The 17,705-nt window shown below is 39.0% G+C and overlaps 1 protein-coding gene and 1 long non-coding RNA gene across 4 annotated transcripts in view; one reads left to right on the forward strand and one right to left on the reverse strand.

Annotated features, from left to right (window-relative positions):
• LOC135178714 (uncharacterized) overlaps positions 1–17,705 on the forward strand; it is a 56,049-nt gene that overhangs the window by 19,679 nt on the left and 18,665 nt on the right. For all 3 annotated transcript variants that reach the window (XR_010303704.1, XR_010303703.1, XR_010303705.1), the window contains exons 4-8: positions 8,573–8,721; positions 12,771–12,876; positions 13,227–13,369; positions 14,575–14,692; positions 15,611–15,687. This is a non-coding gene — a long non-coding RNA (uncharacterized LOC135178714). The remainder of the gene's footprint in view (positions 1–8,572; positions 8,722–12,770; positions 12,877–13,226; positions 13,370–14,574; positions 14,693–15,610; positions 15,688–17,705) is intronic.
• Positions 1–17,705, reverse strand: part of PRSS12 (serine protease 12) — a 35,351-nt gene that overhangs the window by 15,155 nt on the left and 2,491 nt on the right. Inside the window, exons 2-7 of the mRNA XM_064149868.1 lie at positions 10,920–11,058; positions 8,569–8,747; positions 7,915–8,065; positions 4,751–4,929; positions 3,992–4,133; positions 2,834–3,030 (exon numbers count right to left, since the gene is read on the reverse strand). Coding sequence (XP_064005938.1) covers positions 2,834–3,030; positions 3,992–4,133; positions 4,751–4,929; positions 7,915–8,065; positions 8,569–8,747; positions 10,920–11,058 — 987 coding nt within the window. The remainder of the gene's footprint in view (positions 1–2,833; positions 3,031–3,991; positions 4,134–4,750; positions 4,930–7,914; positions 8,066–8,568; positions 8,748–10,919; positions 11,059–17,705) is intronic.

The following is a 17,705-nucleotide window of genomic DNA, read 5'->3' on the forward strand; positions in this document are numbered from 1 at the left end:
CTAGTTGCAGAAAACTTGAGATAGCTTTGATATGATAGCAAAGCAGTCTGGACCCATATTCCTAGTGGAAACTTTATGGATATATGAACTATACCTCAGTTCATATATCCATTCCCAAACTGGTTTGTAGCACTCTTCTTAAACCACTTTGTCAGCAAAATGCAGCATTGTGCTGAACTTCAGTTATTACTTAGTGCTATGCACACTGCTCTGTAGTATACTTTGTGCAATAGCATAATGTCCTGCAGCATGTTGTTCTAGATTGATTTGCCAATATTTTTCTAGAAATTTTAATCAATTGCTTATTCAGATCTGTTCATAAAACAAAATCTCACTCATGGAGATTAGTCTTTAATTAATCATGGCTTTTTTCAGTGCTTGGCTTGGAATTAAAGTACGTAGTTGGTTCTGACTTAGATTGCAAGCAATGCAAAGAGCCTTAAACCAGTTATGAATTGATCTGAGGTCTGCTGGTAATGTTTAAGTGAGAATTGTCACTTTCTAATCCTTAATACACTGCTAAAAGGGGTGTTTTTAGAATAATTGGAAAGGCTTTTCCTTATCCTTCTAGCTTATTCCTAGTATTTTCTAAATCTATAAAGGATGAGAAATTACTTTTGTTCTTAAATAAAACATTATTTTTCAGATATTTGCATATGATACTTTATCCAGATTAATTTTGGCTATTACTAAGTTTTGAATATCAAATATTACTCCAGACTAGTTAAATCTGACTTAATTCATTAATTGAAAGAGGAAAGATTCAAAACCAAAATTGAAGTCAGTTTGCTTCAAATGCCATTTATAGCATATAGCTCATACTGGAGTTCATACTGCCTGGACAGCTACATGAATTAACTTTACCAGCTTTCATTGTCATTATCATAGAATCAGCCAGGTTGGAAGAGACCTCCAAGATCATCCAGTCCAACCTAGCACCCAGCCCTAGCCAGTCAACTAGACCATGGCACTAAGTGCATAATCATAGTTACTGTAGTGCATTCTATATCCTTTTTACTGATCCTTAATGTCTGTTTCCTTAAGTCATATCACCTATTAATTTTTCATTATTTTTTTTCACTGAACTCATCCTTACATGAAAAAAAGAAAAGGTTTCTTTCAAATGCTGGTATGTAGATGGTAACAATAGAGTCTTTGTCCCCTTTCCAATCAGAAATATCCTGTAGGAAATGTCAGATACACTGTCTTAATTTTTTTATTGAAATGATGGATGAGTTATTCTGAAAGAACATGATTTAGGTGAAAATTGTATTACCCAGATAAAGGCATGGAATATTCGTGATACTATACAGCAATTTTCTTATTATCTCATCTTCTTGTGATATATATATATGAGCATAAAATTAATATAACTTTCTGGCAATGAAAGATGTGAGAATGTTACCATATGGATGCGTTTAACTGAACCAGACCTCCTTCAGCTAAGATTATATTTTATAGGAATTTAAGCAAAGCAACACAGATGGTTTGCATCTGTAAAGACAGCAGTCATGAGTCAAATTCCTGTTATTTTTGGTCTGAGAAAATTCTTTCTACCAAATATAATTTGACATCTATACATAATGAAACTGTAGTGCATCATAAAACATTGAGTGGATTGTGAGGGGTCAGAAGGCTATGGAAAAAAAAGACTCCAAAGAGGAAGAGAATAGAAAACTACACCTGGTAATGCTGATTTTTGGTAGAACAGGTAAGCAATGTTATGAAGTAAATCCATGTCTTAGTTTGCAGCATAGACTTTCAGTCTGTGATTTCCAGAGAAACTCAGGCACCCAGGCACACAAATCCATTGCATTTCAGCACAAGCTGTGAGTCTAACTCCACTACTTAACAATTCTAATTTCAAAATCAGCTAAAATATACTTGGGTAAACTAAAGAACATTGGTAGCAGTTTTGTAGAAGGCTACACACTGACAAGCTACAAAGTCTGTATGTAGCAAATTCTGTATATTGAAGTGTTTTTCAGAATTGCTGAGTGAAATGTTGTCCCCCTGTTAATTTTTAGTCTGCACATCTGATAGCCAGTATTCTTGTTTAATTATCTGTATGTGGATGTAGGAATCTTTGGAATTCACTTGCATATGATTTGTTCTACAGTCTACTGTTAATTAGTGTATTTCTTTTCCTAGCTGTCTTTTTTTTATTACTCTCTTTTCATACAAGTTTGTAGGGGGGTTGATACTGGAACTGTCTCTGATCTGTGTTTCCTTTATCATTTTGCTCTGGTCAGCAACTGGGGCCCATTCACTCAGGCTCAATATATAAGTGTTAGCCAATAGTATTAACAGAAATAATTTCATGCTTCTCATTCTTCCTTCTTACTATCTTTGAACTTCCCCTCTTTCTCTTTTTCTTTCTTTTTTTTTTTTTTTTTTTTGATGGATTGTAAGGCCATAGAAGGATATACTGTTGATTTATGTTCTTCAGTGCTTGGCTAAGTCTTCAGTTTTTGATAGTATGAGAGAACTACTGAGGACTTGGAAAGTGCTGAGTGAAATGCAGTATACCATAAGGAAGTGCTCAATCTGGTGAAGATTGAGAGAACAGGATCTCCAGGATCTGACTTTGTTACCTTTCAAATTTGTGACCTTTAATGTTCTGGCTGTTTATGTTTCCTTAAGCAAAGCTTGATTACTTCCTCTGATCTTGAAGAGAAAAGTGACCTTTTTGTCTTCCTGTTTTCCCTTCCTTCTTTGCACACATCTGCCAAACCCACATATTTTGAGCATCCTTAAGTGTACTATACTTTGCTCAGATCTGTACTCACTGCACTACTGCTCACACTGTGATTTCACCAAAGAGATGCCTTACCAAGTGAGAGTTTATGGCTGTCATTATCTGGGTGGCAAATGAGTCTGACATCCTCCTGATGGTTGCAGTCATGCTTTCCCCACTCTCTCCTTGAGCACTGCAGAAGGTTTATCTCCTTCCCTGAGCAGCTGACATCATCCAACCAGATGGGCACAGAGCTTCCTTCCGAGTAGCTCTCAGGTGCACTTTTTCCATGCCTGCACAATACATATGTATATATAACATTTTGGTTCACAGTGACTGGAGGGAATGTGATACTTAAACACTAGAAAGCAAATAAAGGATTCTGAAGATAAAAGGTTTCTCATCTAGTAACAACAAACAGCATAAACCATGACAGGGCAGGTTCAGTTAGCATTAAGTTCAGTGAGAGCACCATGTGCTGCTGCTTTGGTAGCCTTTCTTCAGGAATTATTGTTGCATCAATACAAGCTTGAGAGTCTTAGATCTTTGATGAAGGCCTCCCTTCATGCAAGCATATGGCTGTCTCACTGGGAGACTCAAAGTATGTTCTTAGTATTATATATACATTTAAATGTCACAGACTGGGGGAAATGGGAAAAAAAGTCTTTTTTTCAAATGTGAGTTTTTGCAATCTGAAGGACAGACAACAATCACTTAGTGGTCATCTTTGTGTCCACAGCCAGCAGGAAAAGCAATGAAGGGGAAATGTGTGAAACTCTAATGTATTTTTTTTTCTAAAATATGCTTTTCAATGTGGAACAGTGTGGCAGGTCCAGGCTGTGGGCTTTACTGAACTACATCCAGAGGAACTTACGCCTTCAAATTGCCTGTGAACTTTAATGACCATTCAACAGGCAAAGATTTCGAGGAATCAAGTTTTTATAAGTGAAACAGATCAGGTTTTCTCTGTAGCTTGAGCATTGGTCTTGGTTAATCACAAGGTTTATTGGAAGAAACTCAGTGAATAAAAGGTGCTGAATCACAGCCTCAGTTGAAGCTTTTCCTTCTTCCTAAACTGAGGTCATGAATATCTCTGAGAGTGAGGGAAGCAGGCTTTCATGGATTTTAACTCAGCAGTTTCTAAGAAGCAGTCAACTAATATTGAAAAAGCAGTCTTTTGACTACTGTAGGGTTCATGTAAATGTTTGTCATCATTGTCGAGGCAAAGAGATATCTAATATCAAGCAATCTTACTTAAATCCCAGCTGCCGGCAAACCACCTGTGTATTCAGCTCTGTCCACCCATCATCACAGACTGTGCCCCACTGCCCAGCGTAGTAGACCTCCAGGCGTCCCTCATGACTGCCTTTACCACTCGTTAGTCTTAAGGCACCATCTGTTATTAGCAAGTAAGAAAAAACCAATCAGTTTTTCTGAGATCACTTATTCTAACACAATATTAATAGCATTGCACTTAATGCATCTGATCAGAACAGCGGGCTACTAAATCTAGTGCTGATCGCTCAGTGTCATTTAATGAGAAATGAAACAAATGCCATAACCACCCTGTCAGCTCTGAAGTGTTGCTTAATGCAGTTGGTTAAGTGCAAGAGAAACAGCAGAAGATATTGATCCTCCAAGTCCTTATTACATGCCAAGCTTGCAAGAGTGGGCTCTGGTTACATGATTTCACTGTGCACACACCTCATCTTTGTTCTCTTATCTCCCCCTTGCTTTGATGCTGCAGTGCTTACCGGCACTGATAGGTGTGATACGATTAAGACAGGTTCCACATAGTGGCAGTTAGCACGTTCCTGAGGATCCAAGGCATTGTGTTGACTGATGAGATTTCTGTACCTGTAAATCCCCATAGCAAACAGCTGGTTCGGTCTGATACTGCCAGAACAGTGTTACTATGGGGCCTGTGCATCTGCACATTAGAGCTCTCTTTCCAGAGCTGTGAGCTCTGCATTTGTCACTGTTTTCCTGTGTGGTTGCTGGTAATTGAAGTACCTGTGAGAGGTGTGCAGGAAACACCAGCATCTTCTTTGTGGCCGCAGTTGTGCTCTCGCCAGGAGTTTTTGGGACACTGTTCTATCGAGAGCTCATTTCCTGTGCAGCGCACTTCATCCAGCAGCACGGGGCCTGAGCCTTCTCCAAAGTAAGCCTGGCTCCATGCCTTGGCAACGCCCCTGTGGGAGTGAAACAAGCACCCAGTTGAGGGCAAGCCAGCTGAAGAGCCTGGGATTCAGCGGCGAGAGCTGAAATGCTGCTTATCCAGCTTTCAAAACCAGCAGATGGACCACTGAAAGAGCTAGCCGTGCAGCCTGCAGTGTGTCTTGTAATGTGCTGTGGTTCCTTAGGCCACTTTAGCCTCATCCAAGGCTATGGAGTGACTTAAGCATTCCAATTTCAAACTTCTACAGCTCAAGCATATCTAGAACATCTATTTCTACTGGTTTGTATCTATCATATTTCCCTTTTCAGGCCCTTTTTATTTCTAAGCATAACTTTCCTAGAAGAGATTAGAGAGGTACAGCTTGGGTATGAGGATTCTAATTTAATTTTCATTTACTGTTTAAATGTAGTCGAAATAATCCGATATATCTTTCTGCAGTGACTTTCATCTGTTGTACTCAGAGGACTTTAATTAAATCTCAAATACCCAGATGAGGCAGATAAAAGTAATTGTTCCCCATTTAGTCATGTGAAAACGATGGCAAAGATATCTTAAGTGACACGACAATGTCATACCACCAAGCAGTGGTGGAAATAAGAACAGAAAGCAGAGCTGTGACTGGCCTTGTGTGCATTAGACTGTGTGTAAGCTTAGAGGATTTGGGGCACAAAAGCCTGCCTAAATTGGAAATACACCACTGTTTCAGCAGGACAGAAATGAAGCAGAGTTTAACTCTTGGTGATCAACCAGGATGTCTCCAGTTCTATTTAAGATGCTATGTTTTTTCATTTCTAAGCGTTGTCAAGCTTTGGTTTCTTTCCACTCGTCTCTCTGTTCTTCTATCCAGTCTTGCTTTTCAATACCTGTCTTCGTTTTCAACTTGTAAGACTGAAATGTACCTTTGAGTTTTTCAGTATAGCAAATCAACTATCTCCCTAAAGATTTAGTTTAAATTAATTAACATGCAGTTTGGGTGCAGGGCTCTCTACTAATTAATTTTCTTTAACGGGAGTTTTCCATTACTAGCCATATGTTGTCAGATAACACCCAAGAGGAATGGTGTGTTCAACTTATACTGAAAACATGACAGGTCTTGACTTTCATTTTGGGATGCAGTCATTCAGTATCTTAACTGGCATTTGCATCTGTATGTCACAACAGTACGTTGCTGTGATTTATTTTTCTTTAGTGTAAGTTGCAGTAGTTCACAGTTTTAAGGCACTGATTAATCCATGCATGGATATGGATTTAATTTTCAGTGCTTTGTAGAACTATGTAACAGTCTTTGTTCTTTCTCTTTTTTTAAAGGAGGAAAAATACTAACTTCACAATTAGCAATCTCTCAAATTCTTGATAATAATTCTGGAATTGTAAGGAAGTGCAACAGCAAAGTTGAAAAGGTGTGGGAAGCTTCTTAGGTGCTTTTACTTTTACAACTGGCAGGTTTCCAGATGGATTAACAGTATGCAAATTTAGAGTATTTTTATTACTTAACTGTTTTACTGCTGCTGTTGGTAAAATTTCACTTCATATTAATGAGCACATTTGTCAAGACACCTTGATTACTTGAGAAATTCTATAAATCTGCAGACATATTTCAAAAATATTAGCACCATCTTAATACAATTTATTTACTCAGAAAAATGAATCCAATTAGAAGCATCTAATAACATCCCAGAACTGCAGTTTGTGAGCATTAACTATAAGTAATTGAATGTTTTAGTGTATTCAGTAAGGAGGCATGTTAAGAGCATGACATTTGTCATTAGTGTACAGAAATGTAATGCATAGCTTGGTGACTCCCCAACTGTATTAATAGTGGCTCAATTCAAAAGCAGAAAAACCTGTGAGAAGATAGGCTTGTTGTTAGGTATTCCCAATTGTAAACATACCAGAATACAGAAATACAGCATACAATAAAATGGGGAAAAATCAAAATCCAATGTCAGGGGAGCATGTTGATTCTCATGTGGCTCACCAGAAGCTTTTGAGGTACTGGACTGTTGTCATTCTTTGGAGCCAATATGTATGGCAGCAGCAGTCCAAGGCCCCAATTTCACTTTACAAAATGAGTACACTCTGGAGGCTACCCATTAATGCCACAAAGCCTGCTGCCTTCAGTGCCACTTCTTTTGATTCATCATCATCTCAGCAGGGTTGGCAGGTGAGTTTTGTTCCAGTCTCCTCTGCACTGACCTACTTAGTTCTCATCCAGGGCATAATCCCCTTCTCCTCCCTGGGTCTTCTCTGCACCTTGCTTCTAGCTCTCTCCCTCTTCAACCCATCTGGCCTTTCATCTCAGTGTCCCCTTCCCTTCCTCACTGTTCCAGCAGTTCTCCTCTTTACCTCCCACTTCTGCAGCAGCTTTTCTCAAATACTGAATACTTTTCTTTGGTGTGGTATCAAAATCACCCCAGCTGTTCAGAAAAGGAACAAGAAAATCCTGTCCTGCTCTGACTATATTATGGACCATGCTTAGTTCAGACAGGATTGCTGACAAGCTTAACTGTCAAAACTTCAAACATCTCCCAGTTTATGCAGATATCTTCACAGACTCATGACTTAGATCTTGAGAGATTCACAGGGATGCCAAGCAACACCCTTTCTGGCAGGGCAGTGCTCTTACTCCAAGGAAGCTCTTAGACTCCTTGGTGAAATGGATGTAAGGATTTTAACAGTCAAGGTGACCTCCTTTTTTTCACCCATGATTCTTCCCTGAAACTTAACTGAAATTGCAGTGAGTTTTCACTGGAAAGTATCTGAGACAAATCCTTTGTTCTACAGACAAATCTGTATCATACGACACTGAAACTCAGATCCTATAAATCAAAGTTCCAGGGAGTTGAAAGTAATGACATTGTACCTGAATCTTCTTTAAACAAACTTAGCACTGCTTCAAAGTGTCAGTGTGTTTTTAAGGGAGTATCTTTTGACATAGCTCCAAGCTGTGTATCTCTACTGCTTTACTGACGGAGTAGAAATGCATAGAAAAACAAACCCGAGGCCAAGCTGTCGACAGACAACTTCAGCATCTGCGTCATCCCACTGATCATCGCAGACAGTCCCCCACTGGCCAGCATGGTAGACTTCTACTCTTCCTTCACGAGTGTTGCTTCCACCAGCCAGCCGGATCGGAGTAAAGACAGGGGCTAGGATCATACACAGCATACAGCAAAATGTTATCTTGATAGTAAAGAAAAATGATGGCTTATTGGTTTCTCTGACATCACTCAAGAACCACACTTTATTTCTTCTAGTTAGATGGAAAACCTGAAATTGAACTTCTTAGAAATGAGTTCCCCTAAGGTCCACTCTCAATAGCTGAGGAATATTATGCAGACAAATAACTTTACTGATGTGGAGTTACTGAAGTGCCAGAGCATTCACAGATACTTAGAGCCGTTAAGGCCAAATACTACAGTCAGTCAGGAGAGCTGCAGCTCTACCAGAGAGGGCAAAATTGCTCTGTATAGGCTTGTCCCTTGTTGCTGCTTGCACAGCACAGAGGGATTTCAGTTCATGATGCAATGATTCAATCTGCTAATTTCCTGTTTCAAGAAGTCTTTTTTTTTCTATTTTAATAATTAATAATTATTACTACTTGTATTTAAATAAGGTAAGGAGCTAACCAAACCATATATATTTTCTTTACCCAGGGAAGAGCTACATGTGACAGCAGCTGCCATTTTTTGAGGACATGTTCCATCCTGCCAGATGTCTTTTTCACATAGCAGTATATTTGCTTCATCACCACGACAACGTACTTCACTCCAGTAAACAGGAATAAGGCCGAGTCCAGAAAATGGTATGTGTTTTGCTGTACCTTTTTCACTGTAAGAAGAATAATCAAGATAGGCTATTAGAGTGGGAGGAGGGGAAGTGGAACATTTTCTCCTATACAAATCTTGGAGCAGAAAATGAAAGACTTTCTTCTGCAGAGTAAATTCATCACATTTTCTTACAGCTCAGCATTGTCTTCTGCACAAAGAAGAGTAACAGATGTGACCCAGTTCTTACCATTTTGTTGTGGGATATTTTAGTACAATGGTCTATGCTGCAGGGCCAGCCACAGGCCTGTCCACTCAGTTCCTGGCTACAAAAATCAGGAGTCTGCAGTCCATAGGTGAATCTACAGTAGTGTCCCACTGCAGTTACACTTCCAGGAGAGGTCATGCTAACAAGCCTTTCACCCTTATCCTCCCCTTTACTCCATTCAAACATACCACTGCTCTGCCCATGCACATGTCATAACATATGGTTGTGACCATCAATGAAACTATCTTATACCCTGTTAGATCAGGCCCACATCCCTTACTCACTATTCAGCCATTCCCATCCATGCAAAACATTTATAAACAACCTTTCCATACCAAATCTAGAGCAACAATATTGAGCCACCTTTTCTTCCATATAATGGCTAACAAAATTAAAAACAATTCCCAGATACAGTAAAATCAAAGTATCAGAGAAATGGTAGCACCTGAACAGCACCAGGAACACCCGGTGAGTTCACCTTATAGTATATAGGTCCAAATTGCTGCCAAACATGGTAACAGAAAGCTTTTAATTACCATTTTCAAGGGCCTCTTTGTCCTGCATTCAGATTTAAGCCATTTCTGTTGAAAAGACCAAACCACCCAAGTCACTGAATTATTATGCTAGTGATGTTTAGGGTGTGGAAGGCAAAAAGAACTTAGATGAAAATGAGGAACGGAGACATTGCACGTAGGCAGCTGAAGTCATGAGCAAAATCACAGCCTCCAGATGGCTGAACTTTTATCTCATCTAATCCTCATATTTTTTTATAAGTTGGCTTGGTGTGTCCAGATTAGTATTGAACATTATAAACCAGCTTAGGTTTAGTTCTGGCTAGCAGTCTTAAAAAGTAGAATAATCATTAGGAATGTCACAGTGCAAGTATGCTGTAAAAGCCCCTTACTGCTTGTAGCAAATCACTGCTTTGGTATGTGACTGAAAGAAATGTTAGAAGGGCAATAAAGCCAGACATACTTAGTGGCTTATTGAGACAGTGCAAACTGAATGGAGTGCTGAGGGGAATATTCAAGTAATATGATTGCTAACTTTAAACATCTTTTTTTTTAGCAATTGAAATTGCTTTTTATTTTTAAAACTCCTTTTGGATATAGGCTTCTTCTTTCTTAGCTCAGTTTTATCTTACTATTGCAATTGCAGTATCACCATAGGCATTATCTGGAGTTTAATGACCAAATTATGGTAAAAGGTTCTGTTCATTAACTCTGCTCTGACAGCAATGGAAGGTAGTGGTCAATAAGGACAGCACAGAGACTTTCAACCCATCCAGTAATAATATAACACTTGTTTGGGTTTGAGTTTAGTTACCAATGTAGCTCTGAAAGTAAACTATACAGATTTGTCTAGCTAGATGAAAATGTGCACAAGGAAATACTGCATTTTCCAAAACCCTGGGATGAATCCCAGATAGTTTTTGGCAGGATAGAATGGACGATTACCGGGGTCACCCCGTTGCCCTGAGATGCAGAAATTTTCCTGTGATGAGGAGCCCATGTAGAGTATAATTCTTGTCACATTCACATTTTTGTTACAGCTCCAGTAACCTCACTGTTCTTAACTGGCACTTTCTTAAGTGAGATCACAATTGGACCTCTTATTTCTACCCTTGTGGACATCTCCCAGAAGTCTAGTAAAACAGTTTTATTTGCCCTAAGCTTTTTTGACCTCTTCACACTTTACACTTTGAAAGTAAGTCATCTACACTGGTTTGCTCCTCTCCAGATCCCTTATGCAGCTTTCAAATGATATCCTGATGTTCTCAGCAACCTCTTTAAAAGGACAACACAATTGAAGGAAGTGAAGGATTCTGGGAAGAAAAACTTCAGTATTCAGCAACTTTCAAACAGAAAATCATCAAACACAATAAGCCCTCAAGTTATGCAAAACAGAATGTCCTTTATACTGAAACATGAAAATAAGAGTGACTGATTTTTACTCAGTGAAACTTACCTAAGTGCAAGCTGGCGACAAATGACTGTCGCATCGTTATTGTCCCAGTGGCTCCCACAGATTATTCCCCAGATTCCATTCAGATAAACCTCCACTGTACCTTCAAACTCATTTTTGCCACCCTGGAGTCTCACTGACCCTAGATAAGGAAATTAAAAAACAATAAACCCCCAAGATAATCCACTGCTTAGTTAATGTATCCCACAAAAAAAAGACTCTGGACCTGATTTTCCTTCTGCAGAGAGAGTTCATGTATTACCATCTTTGTGCTCTTCAGGAGAGCTGCTTCTGAGAAGCTCTCTGGCACATTTAACATTCCAGTGGTGCAAAGAAGAGGATAACCTTATTTTTTACACAATTGTTTCTTACACTGTAATTACATCACTTTCTCAATCCTTCTGATGCTACAAGTATGTATAGAATACACATAACTATTCAAATGTTTATTACAAAAGTGTGTCTGTGTGTGTGTGCATATATATATGTATATATATATATAGAGAGAGAGTGCTATATGTTTATCTTCCACAGAATTCCATCCAACACCAGGGAGCTGGAAAACAACCACAAGTATTGCATAGCTTTTTTTCTGACCCATGTAACATTATGCATGTCATGGCTATCAGCAGTTTATTTCAGCCAAAGAATGCATTTCTTCATACTTGTTCTTAGACAGAAAAACATTGGGTGTATTCTATTAATTCATGAGAGGTCTTTACCAGATTCCCAGACAGAACAAGCTAAATACATGAGGAATCATACAAAACAAGCGAAGAAAAGGTCTAATTCTTGAGAGCTACACAACAGAGAAATCCAAGAAAATTAAGAGAAGTTGCATTGTTAGAACAGTATTTTCAGTTGAGATGCCAGATGCATCTGCTACTGCGGTTAGCCAAGTGCCACTGGTAAAAGTGGGGAAAAGACAGTCATAGGTATAACTCTGCAGAAGCAGAGCAATCATAACAGAGCAATAGTTCAACAAGAAAGAATACATTGCTGTTAAATTATCAAACACAGTCTAATTGTTTGCATTAGTATTGCCTGAAATCTCAGTTAATCCATCTGCCCCTGTTCTGTGATCTACTTAGAACCAGAAGCTGCACCATCATCCAGTTTGCAGGGTGTTTAGCAATGGGAGAAAACAGTCAATGCTTTTGCCTGCGTTTCACTGTTGTGTGTTCATGTATGTGTAAAGAATAATAATAGATAGATCCACATTATCTTATCAGCTTACACTCAGCTTGTGTCCTAGTTTTAATTTAGTTCAGTGTCTTGTATAAAACCACAGAGCTAAATGGCTGCCAAATAACTGGAGGAATTAATTAACCTCAAACTTGGTTTTCTGTGTTCTTTTTGCCTCCTGTTTACTTTCTCAGCAGTAACTTACTGTGCAGTAAATGGCAAACAGAATTTATTCAACTCATGTTACGGAGTGAGCTATCATTCCAAATAGGGGATCATTGATGAGTTAATTATAACCACTGGAGACATGTTGCACATCCTTTACCTGTCTTTATAATTCTCCTCTGTGTTTATCTGTCACATACAGACAGAGGTTGGAATTCTGTTTATTTCTGGTCCTCACGAGACTTCTTTGTAGACTATTATTTTCACTTGAAACATCAACTGCAGTCATAGCACTGATTCTTGACATACCAGAAAGCAATTTCAAAGATGTCATCTCCAAAAATAAGTTTATTTTTGTACATGAGTGCTTACATGTCACCTACTGAAATCAATACAGCATTTCCTGAGTACACATTACACAATATTTCTATTCAAATATTTGAGTAAGCACTTGAAGAATAAAAATCTCCTCTAAGTCTCCATGGCCTCTTTCTGTATTTACAGAATTCCCAATGACAACAGTGGAAGAATTCATTCATGTACACAGAGCAAAAGATAGCACAAGAGATAACTTCTGCACATCAGCAACTCTCTTCCCAACAATTGGAATGTAAGTGATCTGAAATCCTTTGCGTCTCTGGTAGAAGCTTCAGGAAAGAAGCTTAAAAATCATGGAGTTCTCACTGTGGACATGAACCACTGAACAAAGAAAACATCCTGTCCCTAGCCACTGACTCCCCTAAAGAACCCCAATGAGTTCTGTTCCCTATTGAGCTGGTACCAGTTGGTGAGGAAGGGAAAGTGACTGGAGGGGACAGTACCTGATTTCCATGTGTCAAGTGACTGGAGGGGACAGTACCTGATTTCCATGTGTCTGTGGGAAAAGACATGGATGAAAGCAACAAATGAGGGATTTTTAAAGAATTCAACTGCATATTTTGGTTTGCCTTTTTCCTGTAGATTGACAGCTGTGTATAGAAACACCTCTGTTTTATGAAGGATAGTAGCTTTCATAACTGACCTGTGTATATCTCACAAGAAAATACAACAAAGAACCAGCTTCTGTCATACAGAAGAGAAAACACACCAGAAAATCACTAAAGGTAATTTATTTTGGAACAAACTTGAACTATTGATTTTCATATGGTTAATCTGTTTATTATAGAGTTAACTGAATATAGTACAATAATTCTAACATACTTGTTGCATTGACTTACTCCTCTGCTCATAGAGCAGTGCTGATCTCACCAGCTATCTGCCTAAACCATCCAAAGCAATATCCAGTGTTCTCTCCTCAAGCAAACCAATAAGTCAAACCATTGTTTTTAAAGAAAAGTGAGAACTGAAACCCCTCACAAAGGTTAATGTTGCTAACAGGTTTTTTCTTAAGTCCAGACTTAAGTGTTTCTAGTTCAGTATTTCATATACCCTTTGAAGTATGTATCAGCCTGTATCATATGACCTGCCATGATTATGTAGCAAACAAATCAAAGAGCACACTAATGAGAAAATTATTTCCCTGTTGTTTACTCAATACTTTGCGGTATTCCAGGCTCTGGGAGTTAAGTTACTGGATCAAGAGATACATTACTTACAGTAACATGGATACTTCCTAAAACATCACAAACATCAACTTTAAAATATAGACTTCCAAGACAGTAGCTTGTTTTTTTCTTTAGACCTTATTTTTTCTCTAGACCTCTTACTTCACAAACACAGATCAGTGTTTCATGTGCAAACTGATCATAGGGAATTGCAAGATGAGCAGCATCATCTGCTATCATGTATGTTTATGCTGTATCACCAACTGTCTGTATTACTCATCATTCAGTCTTTGTTATTAAGAGTGTGTTAATGTTTTAACTGCAATACAGTCAGTATTTGCATTGTTAAAATGACTGCAAAACACTCTTTCATTTGATAGACAACAGGAAAACTAATATTTAGCAGGATTAGAAGCTAACTCTTAATTTCACTAGTTAGGTCTACTATTATATTTTAACGCTTCAGGCCTCTGTGGCATGTCAGCACCTGTGCCCAAGGGGCTTCTTTGTGTGCTCCCCCTAACGCACCAGAAGCTCTAGAGAAAAGCATCTACATCACCTCCGATAAAACAGGTCTGGATTAAGCATATAGGAGCTCTATAGGTTTCTGGAGTTATAGATATGGTAACATCATGATTTTTTAAGCTAAAAGATTTAATCTCTTTTAGTTGCTGATGGGAGTAGAGCTTATGCATCAGTATCTACTCTGGGTTTTATACAATGCTCTGAGAAACTCACATTCTTTTCCCTCTCTCCCAAATCAGTAAAGTGTCAATCCTCTGCTGAAAGTACTTATCAGACCTTCACTGCCTCAACAGTAAGCTCACCATCATGAAACATGAGGGATCCTGCTCATGGCTCCCATGCCATGCCTCAGCACAGGTTGGTAAGAGAAGGAATGAGAGAACTGCCTCCCTGAGAATGAGAAACAAAGGCACAGGACCACATTGTGAGCCTACTAGGCAGCTCTAGGTCATATACTGTAGTCTCACAATGGACTTTATTCAGCTCTATATTGAAAAATACAACTTTGTCTTGACAGAAACTCCAATATTTATAGACATTCAGAATTCTGTTTCTTCTAGCTGTGGTCTAGCCAAGGTTACAGACGGTCAGCTCACATTGTTTACATACAGTTGGGTAATTTTAGTTGCCCTGGTATCTGCCCAAGTGAGAGCCTTTCCCATCTGCTATCACTGTTTAGAAGAGATTAAGTTATACTTGCACATGCAAGAAAGTAAGGGTATCCAGTGGGTGCTGCTGAGACTTGCTCTGCAACACCTGCCATATAGGCTCAAGATGAGACACACAGGAAGAACAGAAGAGGAAAACCTCTCAGCCAACTTTTAATTAATTCCAAAAAGCAGAAGAGCTTCAAAGGAATTGTGCTGTTGTGCTTGGCCTGTTTTGCTATCCCATTCTCGCCTCCAGAGATGCTGGGTAACTTCAAGCCCTGTTTTAGTTCCTGTAGTTCACTGAGAACAAGCATTGTTTCTGTGTGTGGCTGAATTGCAAATAGAGTGGGAATCCACTTCTGCCGTACGTATGTATACGTGCTGCAGGACTGGAGTTTGTGGTGTTGCCTAAAGGTGTGCCAATAGTTTCTTCATAAATACCTGTGTCCAAAGGTTTGCTGTTTGGCTCTAAATGTAATTTGGAAAAGGGAAATCAGGAGAAGTTACTTATGCCTTTTGCCCTGGTGCTGGGTGCTTAGAAATTATGGATTTGAAGCAAAGCAATAGAATTTTGAAATTTGGAAATCTGTATGATAAGAAATACATTTATGCTTTAATTTCCAAGGTGTTCCAACATGAGACAGTAACACAAAAAGGCCCTGCACCAATATAATGGATCACAGTTGCCTTGGAGGCAGTTAGGTAAGTCCAAAATGACACAAAATTTGGGGGTCTGCCAGTGATGTACACTGTATATCCCATGTCACCACATTGTAACTCATAGTATTTCAGATAAGTAGTGGATCATGCATAATAGGTGTAGGAGTGTCTGTTGCAGGTTCTTTATGAAACTAACTAATCAGTTTGCATGAAGGACTTGTACAGAACTACCTGTAGTGTAGCCAGGTGGAGGTTGGTCTCTTCTCCCAGGCAACCAGCAACAGAACAAGGGGACACAGTCTCAAGTTGTGCCAGGGGATGTATAGGCTGGATGTTAGGAGGAAGTTCTTCCCAGAGAGAGTGATTGGCATTGGAATGGGCTGCCCAGGGAGGTGGTGGAGTCACCGTCCCTGGAGGTGTTCAAGAAAAGCCTGGATGAGGCACTTGGTGCCATGGTCTAGTTGACTGGCTAGGGCTGGGGGATAGCTTTGACTGGATGATCTTGGAGGTCTCTTCCAACCTGGTTGAGAACTTCAGCAATTAGCAGGTTTGCATACCCAAGCGTAAACATAAATATTGCATACCCAATATAACTACTGCATATATTGAGTGTGTAGTGTGCTGAATTGGTTCCTCTGCAGCAGTGAGATTAGTCAATGGCTTAAGGCTCTGAAAAAGTAAAGGAAAGTGTTAGGAAAGTGACAGGCTCTAAAGCAATGCAGCTGTCTAGTGTGGTACAGAGCTGTAGAATGTGAGGAGGCTCATACTGTAGTATGTAGCTGTAGTAAGAATGGTTTCAGAAGAGCTTAGAACACTTCTCCTTCGTTTGAAGGAAAATACAGACACTCATGATTCATTTTCATTAATTTCCTTTTTTTTAACCTTTTCCTATTAAAAGAACCCAAACCCCAAGTAACCTTCCATCAGCTGCCTGGGCTGTAGTATAACAGGTGGGGAGAAGAATCTAATGTTAAGACTATGAGCCAGCAGCTTGGTTTTTCTCTCACAAAGGCTCAGTGAAGCATTATTTGATTTGCACTAGTGGAATTACCTTGTGATAAAAGCAATTTAAATGGAAATAGTCTACAATCTGCCCATTTTGGAGACAGTGTGCTAGTTCGGGGCTAAATGGAATATTTCAGTGAGAGAAATTAGATTGTAGGCTGTGAAAAGGAAACAGTAGTGATGTCTGCTTCACTCATAAGCTTGCTGAGATGTATAAAGACAAGAACACAAAACATAGGTAAGACACTGTGTGTGGGTCTCTGTTAGAGCCTGTGCTTTCTCCCTGGGCTTCTTCTGTGTAACTAATCCTTCTGCTTTCTCAGCCCCCTTGCCGATCTTCAAAATTCATCTTGCACATAAGACAAACTTTGGGATAAGGTAGAAGGGCAGAAAGAGTAGTTGGAAGCCCCTCCTGAGGACTCTGATTTCTGGAAGGGCTGTTGTGTTTCTGTATTACCTTTAACTTGCATATTTCTGTATATAGTTGTATATATTGTATATATCTGCTTGTATATTGTGCTGAGCTGTGAATATAAAGCTTAATTCCTTAACTTGCAGCTTAGCTGAGTCTAGTCTGGGTGATTTCATAAGAGTAGGGGGGCAGGTAACACCCAGACTGTCAAAGACAGGTATTTTGTTTTCAATTCTGCCACTGATTGGTGGTATGACCTCTGGTAGAGATACTTAACCTCTCTTGTACTGTTTCCCTTTTCATAAAATGAAGAAAAATAATAAACTCACTTTTAGATACTAAGGTAGGCCTCTTTGAAGCATGAGTACATTACAGATAAGTTGTTAATAACAGCACCTAAAATACTCCATTCTGCTGACATTACCCTGGCTCATTCATTTTCCTGTACCATTTCCTTGGTTGATCATGATAATTTATATATATTTATATTTGGTTTACTTGCTTTAAAGGCATGAATAAATAATGTTACCCAGATGTCTCTAAGTTTAGAAGGGAATTAAACACAAAAATCTCTTAAACTATACAACTAATTTTAGACTAGTACCACATAGCATAATTGCAAAGGCACTTTTTTTTCTTTAAT

This window comes from Pogoniulus pusillus, chromosome 10 (assembly GCF_015220805.1).
Source record: "Pogoniulus pusillus isolate bPogPus1 chromosome 10, bPogPus1.pri, whole genome shotgun sequence".
Classification (NCBI taxonomy): domain Eukaryota; kingdom Metazoa; phylum Chordata; class Aves; order Piciformes; family Lybiidae; genus Pogoniulus; species Pogoniulus pusillus.